The 14,060-nt window shown below is 52.0% G+C and overlaps 1 protein-coding gene across 2 annotated transcripts in view; it reads right to left on the minus strand.

Annotated features, from left to right (window-relative positions):
- Cd82 (CD82 molecule) overlaps window positions 1-14,060 on the minus strand; it is a 45,268-nt gene that overhangs the window by 13,464 nt on the left and 17,744 nt on the right. For both annotated transcript variants that reach the window (XM_052183054.1, XM_052183055.1), the window contains exons 2-4: window positions 11,380-11,455; window positions 5,027-5,109; window positions 1,584-1,656 (exon numbers count right to left, since the gene is read on the minus strand). In XM_052183054.1, coding sequence (XP_052039014.1) covers window positions 1,584-1,656; window positions 5,027-5,089 — 136 coding nt within the window. In that variant the 5' untranslated portion in view covers window positions 5,090-5,109; window positions 11,380-11,455. The remainder of the gene's footprint in view (window positions 1-1,583; window positions 1,657-5,026; window positions 5,110-11,379; window positions 11,456-14,060) is intronic.

Here is a 14,060-nt window from a genome sequence, read left to right on the forward strand (position 1 = left end):
TTTCTCTTCTGAAGACCCCACCTTGAGGGACACAGGAGTCATGTGGGGCAAAGGACTTGGGAACCTGCTCCCTTACCTCCTGTGCGCCCTTGGGCAGGTTACCCCAGCTCCTACGCTTAGGGTTTGCGCCTCTGTAAAGGGATGATGATGGAGGGAAGAGTGAACACAGCACCAGGGACTCCAAGCTGCCTAGGCAAGGGGCACACAGCAAGCCAGGAGCCCTGGGCCCCCTTCTGACCCTCCTTTGCAAACAGTACCTCAATCACCCTCAGTTTTCCAAGTGCCCTGGGAAGGTTCTTTCCTTTGTATTATGACTTTTGTCTTGCTTGTATGAAATCAAGTTTCATCCTATAGCCCACGCTGGCCTAGACCGCATAGCAGTTCACTTGCTCCAGCCTCACGGATGTGTGTTTCCGGCCCTGGCTGCCTGTGAACCCCTAGAGGCTGCCATAAACACAAAACAACCACTGCAGGTGGGTGTGTGATGGGTGCGACCTGGGCCTGGAATTTACAGAGCTGCTGAGAGTCAGAGCCTTGAACACTTGCCTGCACAGGGCAGGGTACAGGCGGGGACGAGGTGTCCAGGAGACTTTGCACCCTGGCACGGTGCCTGCTGGATGTCAGCTGGACCATCAAGCCAGAGCCAGTTCTATAGGAAGGCTTGTCCCTGTTGGAGGGCACTGGAGTGTCAGGGTGGGCACAGCAAACCCACCCATCCCTGACCCAGACACTGAGAGCTCACGGCAGGGTCACCCCCTGGAGCCTGGCTCTGAGGACCTGGACACCAGCTGTAGACCCTTCTCTCTATGTCCCAGTCAGATTCTGTCTTATTTAAAACAAGCAGCTGTCAGAATGGCCAGAGTCCAATCCAGCTGCTTGGGACAGCTGCTGGAAATGAAGAGGGCCAGGGCCTGCCACTCACTGGGGAACGGCTGGCACAGAGTGCTCCTGGCATGTTACCGTGCTCCTCCCCACCCAGAACTGGGATGGGAGGCCAGTCATGAGGGAGGGCCTCCCAAGGGAGACGGCAAGGAGGTTAGGCCCTGCGCCCTTGGTCAGACCACGCTGGTCACCTCTTCTTCTGAAGAACAGAAGAGGTCTTGACCGGAAGCTCACCCAACACTGTGCTGCATCCAGGACCTGAACTCCTGGGAATGGGTCTTAAAATTCACTATTCAGGAACTGTGTGAACTTCAACCAGTGTCCTAATGGCTCTGTTCCCTCACTGGCACAATAGGAACAGGTCGGGGTTACAGGATCCGGGCCCGATGTGCACCTGACTGTCCAGCATTGCTGCCTCCCTCCTATGGCTCTCTGAGGTGGGAAGCGGCTGCAGCCTGCATTTTGCTGCTCACTCCAATGTGGGAACAGAGGATGAGAGACACTTCTCTGAGGGTAAAGAGAATGAGGCCCTCCACCCCCATCGCAGTCACCCAAGGATCTGCAGACAATGGTGGCTTTGTCTCTGAGCAGGAATTTGTCCTGAAACTCTGGCAAGGGTCCCCTGTGCAGCAGTCAGAACTGGAGCTGGCCATGTCCCTCCCCTCAAGAGCGGGCTATCTGTGGGGCAGTGGGTGCCTTACGTAGGACGGAAATGAAGCTGTTCTTGTCTGCAAGAATCCACACCCCAAAGCCCAGGATCACAGCACCCAGGATCTGCAAGAAAAGAGGTAGTCAGCGGTCAGAAATCTGCCAGAGGCCCAAGCAATAAAGGGAAGGGTAGGAGGACACATAGGTGTTACCTCCAACCTGAGAATGTCCAGGGAAACCCCTCTGCTACACACACACACACACACACACACACACACACACACACACACTTACTGCCCCCACTGGTATTCTTCTTCCTGTGAACTGAAGTTTTTGAGCTCAAGTGCCTCCAAGTTTAGTTAAGGAGTGAGAACTGAGGTCGTGGAGAGTTGGAATGTTACAGGTTGAGTGTAAATTACTGTGTTGTCTTTAGACCTCTAAATAGCCTTGTGTGTGACCTAACACTCTTGTGACTTTTAGGAAAATCTCTTTGGAACGTATAAAGACTAGCTTCCATCAACCGAAATGCTAAGAATGTCATCAGATAGCATACATCAGAGGCCTACAACAGAGATCCCCGCCCTGATTTGATGTTTCAAATAACTAACCCTTACAGATGTTTCTACCAATGTACTTGAAAAGTTTCCTGAGATCGCCTCATGTCTACTGCCCCAGGCTCCCCACCCCTGCTGCCAATCAGTACTCTAAAAGTTCTATATATAGAAGCCCCTGAATACCAAACCTGGACTGACCCTTGGGCACTGTGGCCTTCCTGACCTCAAACAGCTTGAAGAAGATGTTTTAGAATGCAAAGGAAGAAATGGCTTGGAATAAAGTTTGGGCATGTTAGCACTAGTCAGCACTGTCCTAGTTAGCACTGTCAATGCGTCAAAGCCTCGACTCATTTGAAAGGAAAGCTCCAGTGGAGGAACTGCCTAGATCAAAGTGGCCCATGGTCCCGGGGAGAGGCTGCCCTGGTGATTAATTGATGCAGGAGAGCTCCGCCCACTGTGGGCAGCTCCATTCCCCAGGCAGAGTAGAAGAAAGCTCGAGGCGCATGGTCCTCTGAGAGAGCTCGCAAGCAGCATCCCTCGATGGCTTGTCTTCCGTTCTTTCCCTGAGTTTGTGTCCTGGATTCCTTCAGTGATGGACCATGTCCTAAGGGTAAAGAACCCTTTCCTCTCCTAAGTTGCTTTTTGTTTGGTCCTGGTGTTTATTAGCAAACTTGTAACCAATCCTAATGTGCTCGTGCATAATTGCAATATGGCCACCGTGTGTGCAGAATTTCCCATGTCAAGTGTTAAGTATGACAGGACATCTAGGGGTGATTTAAAGTGTAGGGATGCCTGGGGTCACTGTGCATGCGCCACATGGTGACCACAGTTGCTCATCGGACCTGCTAGTCTTTTGCTATAAACATTCTAGAAAACTTCTATATCAAGTCAGAATTTGCTTTTTATATTATTAAATGGAGAAATAAAAATACTTGGGATTTTTTTTAAATGTGCTTAAAGTTAAGATTTTCTTTGCTCTTTTACTACAAAAGCCTCCTGAGGGGTTGGGAAGATGAATCAGTGGGTGGGTGAGTTTGCTCTGTAAAGCGAGGATCTGAGTTCAAATCCCCAGCACACACATAAAAATCTGTGCTGCAACCAACCCCAGGACTTGCAGGCAGTCATAGAAAGATGACAAAAAGTCTCCAGCACAGCAGAGCCTAAGCTGTCAACTCAGAGACCCTCTCTGCCCAGCTCCGCATGACCACAGCCCGGCTGACCCCCCCCTCCCCCTTTCCTCTTGGCCTGGTCCTTTGTGGTTAGGACCTAGCACTCTACCAACCGAGCCCAACCCCAGCCTCACCCCTACACTCTCAGGCCCCTCTAAATGTCCTGTCATGCTTGACACTTGACATGGGGATGCTGTACACATGCCACATTGCAACATTTAGGGGACAGCGAGCAACAGTGGTCTGCACGTGCTCAGTAGGGATACAGCATCTTGGAGATATTTTTGACCTGTCCTGGGTGGAAGTCACCAACATAGAACCCTGTGGCCCTCTGTTGGAGAAGGAACAAATAAGTACTGTCTCTATCGGCTACTCCTGCCTGTCTGGATGAAACCCCTGGACCAATATGCAGACAGTTAGCACCTGCCGCACCGCTCCCTGTCCTCTGGTTCTACGAGTCAGCCTGGAGAAGCACTGGGAGATACCTAGGCAAGCCACCCACCCTTTTCCCATTCTTCCCAGCTCATGGTCCTTTTCCATTGTACAGAAGCTTCTGCCACCTCACCCAGCACAGTCCCTGACTCCCTTTTCTAGTTACCAAGGCCTGGGATATGGCACTAGCATGCTGGACTTGACCTGCAGTCCCTTTCGGCTGGCCCTTGGCCCTGCTGCTGTCTACCTGGGCAGTGTTTCCCTTAGGTGAGAGTCCACCCGCCAGGCTAGGAAGGGCAGCACCATGTTCTGTGTGCTCAGCACAGGTGGCTTCTGAGGTTGATGACCTCATTGCAGGTCCCGAGGCCTGGTGGAACCAGCATGTTGGTCCTAGGTCCTTGCAGAGACCTAGGGTGGGGCATGCCAGGATGGCCCACCTGTGTGTGCATACATGTGTGTGTAAGTATATGAGTATGAATCATGAATTCTTCTGTAAGTACCACGTTCTGGGCTAAGGGAATTTAGAATGATTCTTTTTTAACATTCCGAGCTCCTATAATCCTATGCACTTATCATGTAAAAATTCTTCCCCCTATAAGCAACTCGTTTATATTTCAGAGAAACCCCAACATAAGCAGCGAGAGGATTATCTCTTGCCTCTCAAAGATACTCTAGCCACTAAATGTCTAGACACTTTAAAACATGAAACCTGGTCGTGGCAAGTACCTGCTATATAATCTATGTCTTAAAACATTAGGGTGAATTTGTACAGAGAAGCCACAGCCCTAATAGCATTCTGGGTCAATGGAAGCCCATTCAGGCTGCTCACACGCCTGCCACATACAAGCGTGCATGCACACAAGCTCACACGCATGCGCATACACTCATGTATACATGAGCATACCAGGGGTTTGGCAACACCAAGGCAGGACTGCTTGTTCCAGGCCAGAGGGGAAGCCTGGGGCCCCAGGAAAACCAGCTCCAGATGTGCCACGGAGCTCACATCTGGGCAGGCTTGGGGTGGGAGGAGGCCTTAGTGAATCTGTAGGGGGTTGTGGGGGAAGAATGTCCCCTGTGGCCTCTGAGAGTTCACAGTGGGGTGTACAGGGCCTGTTCAAACTGGAGGGGGTGGTGAGAAGAACAAAGCAGAGACGCTGAGGGGCTGTCTTCTGCCACTCCCAGCCCAGGCAGAGGGCTCTGGGGAGGAACTTTGGCTTTGTCAAAGAACCTGCTGGGAGAGGTGTCTCCAATCCACTATCCCGGATCCTGGTGGGGAAGGCGGCATCTACAGTTAGAGCCTGTGGGCTAGGGAGGCTGGAGCCCTGGGGCCCGCATACTTACAAAGAACAGCAAGTTGAAGAGGAAGAGAAAGTACTTGGTGACTTTGACACAGCCTGCCCCCATCCTGCAGGTCCTGGAGCTCCCTGGGGAGAGAGGGAAGGGGAACAGATGAGGGACACAGACTAGGGACTGGCCGAGGGCACAGCGGGGGGGGGGGGGGGGGCATGGAGAGCCAGGACCATTGTCCTGGGTCATCTCAGTACACTCACAAGGAGCAGCCAGTACTGAGCCTGCTTTACATGGTGCAGAGGCACATGGAGGTTGGATGTGGAGCCCAGAGTCACACAGCTAGGAGGTGTGATTCTCTGATCCAGAGAAATGTTACTACACAGGACAGGGAAACCTTCACCTCCATAATCCCAGGATCAAGGCCTCACACAGGGAAACAATGGCAGAAGTTACAGGGCTGAGAAATCAGAGAGTGTCTGACAGAGCACTGAAACTGGGGCTCCCCCGCCCCCCCCCCCCCCCCCCCCCCCCGCTTGGCATACCTCTCTAGGACCAAGGCTGGGACTTTCAGGGCCACTGAAGCTAGAAAGTCTTGGTTTCTCACAAAAGTAAAAAAAAACCAAAAAAACAAAAACAAAAACAAACAAACAAAAAAACATCACAGAGTATCTAACAAATGCAGAGAAACACAAACATCAGCCAATGAATCTTACTTCTGTTGCCCCAAAGCCACTGGCGCTATCTTAACCAGCTACTTCCTGTGTGTACTTTGAAGCTAAACTGTGTTCATGCCAGGGAGGGGTCTTTGCATCATCTCTGCAAGACAGCATTTGTCCAAAACACAAACCCACAATCTTAGCTGTCTTGTAGGAGCCTATGCTATTGAGCAGTACCTATTCATATCTAGGGGTTGTGCATCCCTCCCGAAAATTCCCGTGTAGGTAGCATTTTTAGAATTTGGCTGGGGGAAGTTTATGGATCCCAGGAAAATCAAGAGTTCCCTTGATGCCCCATTGCATCCCCTATCCGTGAATCACTGTTGGCAGTCTACACTGGGATGCCCAGGTTGTTGTCTAGTGTTCACAATGGTCACCTTGACCCAAGCCACACTTCTGAAGTGCAGAAGCCAGTGTGAGGCACCATGCTTCTCCACAGCAAATCCCCCGCCCCAACTCCCTGGGAGCTAGAGGGTTCAGCTAGAGGCAGGAAGTTGGCTCCCCACCCCACCCCAAGGCCAGACAGGGCCCATGGGATGCAGGGAGCCAGGGCCAGACAGCTGGGCAAGGACAGCTGGGCTGGGACAGCTGCATGGGTAGAGCCGGGCTAGGGGGTAGGGCAGTACAGGCCCCTGCAGTCCTGGCGTGTTCCTGCAGTCCTGGCGTGGTGGGGGGAGGGAAGGGGACCCGGGATAGAAGGAACAAGGAAGTGGAGGCTGCTCACACCCCTTCTCCTTGGAATCTTCACGGGCACACATGGGTCCCCCACCATTCGGGACATGATCACGCTCTACCCTCCTTGCTGAGTGGAGCCCCACTTCTTCCCTGCACACTCACGGAGACTGGAGATGGGACTGGTCTAAGGGAAAGCCACGTGGTCTCCCAAGAGAAGCCCCTCAGCCTTGTGACGGAATCTCTATTAACGGAAGGTTTAGATGCCCTTTGGAAAGGGTGACTTTGGGCACAACTTGAAGCAACACCATCCAGAGAAAGGAAAGGCTCCTTGAGGGTGGTGACCTCCCATCTCAGGTGGCACACGAACAGTGGAAATTAATGCTCACAGGGACTTAGGGACTCTAGGGAAGATGAGAGGAAATAGCTGTTCCACTGACTTGAGATGTCAGGCCCGGGTGTGAGAACTGCAGGGGAGCGGGAACCTTCCATTGTGAGGTGCTTCTGGTCTCAGCAGCTCCCACACAGTCTCCCAAAGAGGAAAAACAAACTTTGCACGCTTCAGAGAGCTGGAGGCTGAGATGCCACAGCCGAGGCCTGGCCCAGGGAAGGTCTGCTGGGACACTACAAGGGCAGTTATTGTTTCTCCTCCCCCGGGCCTCCCAGGACAGCCTGCCACCTCCACAAACATGCTATAAACTGCAGGATAAACAGTCCAAGAGGAAAGCTCGCTCGCTTGCAGAGCAAAGAGCTGTTCTCATGTATCAGGGACTGTTTTGCTCAGGCCTGTCTATGTTTCCTTCCCAGCACATTCCTAGGAACAGCTGGGCCCAGGCAGGCCAGAGACATTCCTTCCTCTACAGGAAAAAATGCAATGTAATTGTGTCCAGAGAGCTAAGTGTCAAGAGCAGGTAGCCACTGCCTGTTAGGCACTCCTAGTGGGCACACCTGAAGCAGGCCTGTGGTGCAGTTCCAGAGTCTAGACTGTCTTCTGTACGGTTTGGCTCTCACATTGTGTAGGTAGGCGGGGTCTCCAGGACAAGCTTGCAGGGAGTAAGAGTGGGATCCAAACAATGGGGCCTGCTAAGGGACAAGGCGTGGCCACAGTAAAAAGCACCTGCTATGAACAGCCACCCTTGGTTCTCATGCCCTTTAATCCTCCCAACAAGCCCTGGAGGGCCTGGGTCAGGCAGGCTGTGACTGGCCCAATGCCCAGGACTGAGTGAGAACAGAGCTCCTCCCACCCGGAAGCACTCCCTTGAGGAGGAGCCCACTAAGGAATCAGTTCTCATACTCAAAGCATTCACCTGTCTCCACCTCTGGGCATTAAAGGTCTAAGTCTATATAGCAATTTCCAAGCTCGCCAGAACTGCATCCTTCCCCAAGACAACCAAATTAAAAACAAGAACACTACAAATCAAAAAAAAAAAAAAATGCACAGCTTCATGTGTGACAGACTTCACACAAGCAAAGACTGGAATCTGTGGGCAGACAGGATAGCTAGGCTAATACCAGGGACCACCATGATAGTGGCGAGCCTGGCTGAGAACTGCCCTGTGCTCCGGTAGCCTGTCATGGAAGCACATCACCATAGGAAGCTCTCTCCAGGCCCAGGCAGAGTAGAAAGCTATGGGGTCCTGAGAGCCTCCTCCCTCTCCAAAGTTCACTCACAGGAGATGGCCTCTGCCCTCAGGGGCCTGCCTCTGCCAGCCTCCACCTGGGTATATTTGCTTGGCCTCTTTCTCAATGGCTCTACCTCTGCCTTTCGAGCTGGTCCAGGCCTGACTGCTCCTACGGGAGACAAGGGATCATCCAGATGGTGGCGATCCAGGGTTGCTCCTCAGAGGAGCTCTGGTTGAGAGGTCAGGAGGAGACCTCAGACTTGAAAGCCCAGGACTGCCCCAGGCAGGAGGTTGGCTGGCCTCCTCTGATTCTCTAGCATCCAGGCCTTAGAAACTGTGGTTGGCCTCATGGGTACTCCCCCCAGATCCTGTCACACACTGGGCTAAGTCTCTCAGCTCTCTTCAAATAAACTGAGACCCATTGGAGTCAAGGGCCATGGCCAAGGTCTCTGAGAGCAGACAGGCAAGGACAGAACTCACTCTGGAGGCTGTGGGTTCCTATCCTGAAACAAGTCAGGCAGTGCCTGACTGGCAGGCAGCTCAAACAATTGGGATTTGGGAACTACCTTAGGAAGGAGAGAAGCTGAGAAGCAGCTTTGGAGCAGAGGGCACTGGGTGGCCCTAGCCCAGCTGTCAAAGGTCGCTGTAGCAGGCAGTAGAGTAAGACCATCCTCCATACTGTGCACAAGACAGGCCAGAGTCTCCATAGCAACAGGCAAGCCGTTCAGCTCCGGTGGGGACACAAGTAGGTGGCCCCATGATGGGAAGTGGGCACCAGCTTCAGAGAACCCCCAATCACCATCAGACCTGGAGAGCCCCGGATGTCACATTCTGGGGGCACAGGGTTCTATCTGGACATGCCTTGCCATCTGAAAGGTCAGATTGCAGTTCTTGTCCAGCAGACAGAAATAAGGGCTGGGGGCGGGCAGGGCCTGACCAATCCCTGCCTATTCCCCTAACAGCTGGTTCTAAGAACAGACTGCCTGCCTAAAACAGTTCAAAGAAAACAACTGGGACACAGCTTAGTTGGGAGAGTGCTTGCCTAGAGCATCAGCAACACAACAAGCTTGAGACTAGCCTGAACTTGAGGAGACCGTGTCTCAACCGAACAAAGGGAAAAACAAAACAAGCCAACACAAAAACCCAAACTGGCATTTTGCAGTGCACAAAAATGACATGAAATTCCAATTCACACCCACCAGCCCAGGATACAATCCCTGGCCCAGCCTGGCCAGGAGATCAAAGCAAGGGTCTGTAGAAGGCAGCAAGGGGGCATGGGAAGGGAGCAGTGGGCTGGGGGCAGGGCCTGGCTGCTCCTGGGACAGGCCAAGACAGGCCAGGTCCCTGGCTGAAAGTTCAGATCCTGGCTCTGTCAGCAGTCCTGGGAAGGAGCTTCCAGGGGGGCGTGGAGGGGTGGGCTCCCCTCTGTGCAGTGGGTTCTTCATGGCATGCCTGACAGGAAAAGAGGAAATAGGGGCCTGGCGCCCCTGGGGCTGGCACTCTGGATACCAGGAATGGACTCTGTGTGAAGAAGTCAGCTCGAAAGTCACTTCCCAGAAGGACTGCGCTCATAGCACACTCCCTGGATCAGATGCTCTTCAGAATACTTTTCATAAACACCTTTCTGCCAGAGTGCATTAAACAGGAGTGACAGAGCTGTGAGCGAGCACACCTTACAGGAAAATTCTGGAGTGGTCATGGGGAGCCATGCTAGGAGCCATGGAAGGCCCGTTGGCCATTTCTAAGCAAGTATAATTCAAACTGATTTAAAGCACAATTTTCTACCAAGTCAGTTTATACAACAAAATGGATGCATCAATTTTTTCCCTTCTGCTGTCTTGTGATAATCATCTTAGGCCTGTCCAAGAAAGCTACTCCTTCACCACCACCACCGCCCCTCAGCCTAGGACTCCAGTTCCTGCAGAACTGGATAATAGAGAAGCTCCCAGAAGGGGGCTTGTAGCATCAGACCATCTAGGTTTGAACTCAGTTCTATCATCTCCTAGCTGTGTGCTCCTAGATAAGTGATTTAGCCTCTCTGGCTTCACTCTACTCCTGTGAAATGAGGGAGATAAAACCTGTTTTTGGAGGGTTGTTTATTTGCTTTTGTTTTTTAATTTGTTTCCCAGAAGCTGATGAAGGTAAGATGGCTGGCATGTGTGGGCTCTCACACAAAGTTGCTGTAACGTATTGGTCTGTCTCCCTAGGAAGTATGATGACTTAAAAGGAAGACCCAGTTTTTTTGTTTTTTGTTTTTTTTTTTATGAGTAGGTACCACAGAGATGTACCTGGAAGACAGTAACACTGGATGAACAGACGAATGATGGATGATAGATGGATGGATGGATGGAAGGAAGGGAGAGAGGGATAGATGGATGGGTGGGTGTGTGGATGGATAGATGATGGATGGATGGATAGATGGATGGATGGATGGATGGGTGGATGGATGGATGGATGGGTAGATGGGATAGATGGATGGGATGAATGGGATGGGATGGGTAGATAGATGGATGGGATGGATGGATGGATGGGTGGGTGGGTGGATGGATGGGTGGATGGAAGGATGGGTGGGTAGATGGATGGATGGATGGGATGAATGGGATGGGATGGGTGGATAGATGGGATGGATGGATGGGATGGATGGATGGGTGGGTGGATGGGATAGGATGGGATGGATGGATGGATGGATGGATGGGTGGGTGGGTGGATGGATGGGTGGATGGATGGATGGGTGGATGGAAGGATGGGTGGGTAGATGGATGGATGGGATGAATGGGATGGGATGGGATGGGTGGATAGATGGGATGGATGGATGGGATGGATGGATAGATGGATGGGTGGGTGGATGGGATGGGATGGATGGATGGATGGACAGACTGACTATGAAGAAGGAAGGACTACCACAAAGAGTACACAACCTCACGAGGTCAACCACCTGAAAAGTGTCTGAGATCTACTATGCCACAGTCACCCATTTTCACACATACCCTATGTCTTTGCCCATGATGTATGGTAAGACCATGCCTGATGGACAGTCTGAGTCAGCTCTGAGTAGGTGCCACGTTGCCAGTCCTCTCCACCCTACCTGGAACTCTTGGTGTTGTAATGGGGCCAGGGAAGGATAGTGTCTCCAAGAGAACATTTCTGTGTCACCCTCTCCTGTGCATTCGCACTGTGTGTGGGGAGGGGGTTGTCACACACTAGGGCACAGGAATGTTGCCCTCCAGCCTGACTGAGGGCCCACATCCGTGTTCCTGAGTAGTTCTGAGGAGACCAAGGGTGTAGGAACCACAGTACTTTCTGGCCCAGTGTTGGTTGAATTCCAGGGTTCCACAGGACAGGCCATGCATGACCTGCATAGGTGGCTGCCCACCCACCCCCACTTCCTCCTCACCTGTTCAGTGACCAGCCTGGAGCAGAGCAGCAATTCCTGTGGCAGTTTCTCAGATGAGTTCTGGACAATGGACACACTGTGAAGAACAAATAGCTCTGCTGTTACCTGGCCTGAGATCACAGAGTCTCTTCCCAAGACTCACTGTGCACTCACAACCCATTCCAGCTCCCAGGATGCCCAGCGATAAACACCTCCAGCTGAGTCACTCCCAACCTCCATGAAACCCCTTCCATTTAATGGCTCTGAACGCCATGTTCACCGCCTCTCAGGAGTACCCAACTATAATCCCAGCTTTCTTTTCCCAGGTCCCTTTGGGGGGTACACTCCAGGCTCTAAGTGCCGTGGGATGGAGAGAAGAGGAAATGGCCCCTGTTGCAACACCTAAGAGCCACACAAGTCTCCTGCTACCCTGCAGCCTCCCACGGTCCCTAGCCCTCCTGCCCGGGGCCAGTCCAGAACTGAGCCGGGACCACCCCTGCTAGTATTTGCTTATCCACACTGCAGAGAGACCTCGGAGAAACACAGCACTGTCCTCTTCAGGCAATGTTTCTGCTGACATTGTGGCTATAAAATCCAGATGATGTGCATGTCCCGTCCTGCCACTCTTCCTTACTTTTGTCACCCTCGTCTTTCCTACCTGCTTATCTGATCTCTTTACTGTTGCCTCTCAGGCCTTGTCTACACTGGGGCCTTTGCATGTGTAGTTTCTGTTAGAATCCCGCTTTTCAGAAATTCCTAATGTGGATTTCTGAGACTCTCCCTCTGTGGGCCTTACTCTAGTGCACTGCATAGCCAGCCATTACCAATGCCCCACCCCAGCACTGCCCAGTTTGCAGCATCAGAGGCTCTGGGGTAAGTTTGGGCCCCCAGGTGACTCGGGAATAGCCAAGTTCTACACCCAAGTGTGTCACCTGCCCTTCCCACTGTAGCTTCCACGTCCTCCCTAAAATGCAGGGTCCTTCAGAGTTATCCTGAACTGCCCATGACTCTAAGGATCCTGAGAACAACGTAAGAGCTGGGTGTCTGGAGAGCTCAGGAAGGGTCCTTAGAGACACGTTGGTTCTGCAGAGGAAGCCAATGAACACCAGAAATGATGTCACCGAACCTAGCATGGGGCACAAGTTTATAACTCCAACACTTGGGAGACTGAGGCAGGAGGATAAGATGTTCAGGACCAGCCTCAAGTTACATAGCAAAATTGAGGCCAGCCTGAGCTAAATAAAAACTATCTTAAAAAAAAAAAAAGGAAGAGGAGGAGGAGGAGGACGGAATGTTGGGTTATTGCAATGGAAGTCAGTTGACTCCCACCAGAATTAGCATTGGATCTCCTTTGAGTCTGAAAATCTCAGAAAGAAGTCAGGTGACTTGCTCCTGCAAACCCAACTCTTGGAGACAAGGCAGAGGCAGGAAGATCCACAAGACTGAAGTAAGCCTGCTCTACTTAGTAAATTCTAGGCCAGCCAGGAATACAGGGTGAGATCCTGTCTCAAAAAATAAGTACATAGGGCCCATGTTTCGTGGTTAAGTGTGTGTATTACTGTTGCAGAGGGACAGTTTGGTCCCTAGCACCAATGTAGGGTGGTTCACAAGTTAACACCAACTCCAGGAGATCTGGTGCCTTCTGTTCTCTTTGGACCCTGGCACTCACATGAATATATTCACACAGAGACAAATAATGAAATATTAAGTAAATCTTCACAAATCAGTAAATAAGATAACATCGATGAGATGACTCACTGGGTACAGACACATACTGCCAGCCCGACAACCTGAGTTCTACCCCAGGACCCACAGGGAAGAAGGAGAAACTGACACCTGAAGGTTGTCCTCTGACCTCCACATGTGTACAGCGGTACGGGCACATACAATAGACATAATAGATGTATATAGGCAAACTTTAAAACAAATCAATAGTAAATTTCTAAAATGCTTGAAGGCTTGGTTCCACTCACTTCTAAGGGCTGACTGCCCTGGAAAGCCCCCAGGCCAGCTGAGCACCTGTCTTCCTGTCACCCAAATCCCCTGAAGCACTGTGGGGTCCCATCTTGGTTGCACACAGGAACTGTCCTGGAGTGCTAAAGCTTGTGGGCACTTGATCACTATGGCCAGAGATCCTGATGAGCTGCTCAGAGGAAATTAGGAACTAGGCTTTTAGGCTCTCCGGATAGAACATGTTGAGGTGCACACAAGGGCCCAGCACAGATGCTCTGCTTCTTGTGATCCAGGCCTGAGTTTCCAGTGCCTTGGTGCCTGGGCAGCAGCAGGCAACCAGAAACCAGCGTCACATGATTCTTTCACCCCTCGACTATGCCATATCCGTTCCAGAAGTTCATTCCCCTCCTGTCACCTACCCCAGAGCACTGTCACCTAGGAGATCATTGTCCTCAGAGAGGAGAGATAGCGTAAGAAAACCATACAGGCCAGTGCACAGCAGAGGACCATCAAAGTGCAAGTCTACTCCTGAGTGGGTCACATGGACCACCTCCTGCTAGCTCTAGAGCCTGGAGCCATGCCTTGCTTCTGCTGTAGCTTTCCCTGTGAAACTAGCTGACAGTGGGTCCCCAGGAAGGAGCTAGGTGGGGTGTCTGACACCGCCTCGCAGGATTCTGCCCAGTGGTCCTGGGCTGCACTGAACCAAGGTGATGGGGGAAAGGCTGTCCCCCTGGTGAGGGGGACCTCTG

This window comes from Apodemus sylvaticus, chromosome 5, assembly GCF_947179515.1.
Source record: "Apodemus sylvaticus chromosome 5, mApoSyl1.1, whole genome shotgun sequence".
In the NCBI taxonomy this organism is placed as follows: domain Eukaryota; kingdom Metazoa; phylum Chordata; class Mammalia; order Rodentia; family Muridae; genus Apodemus; species Apodemus sylvaticus.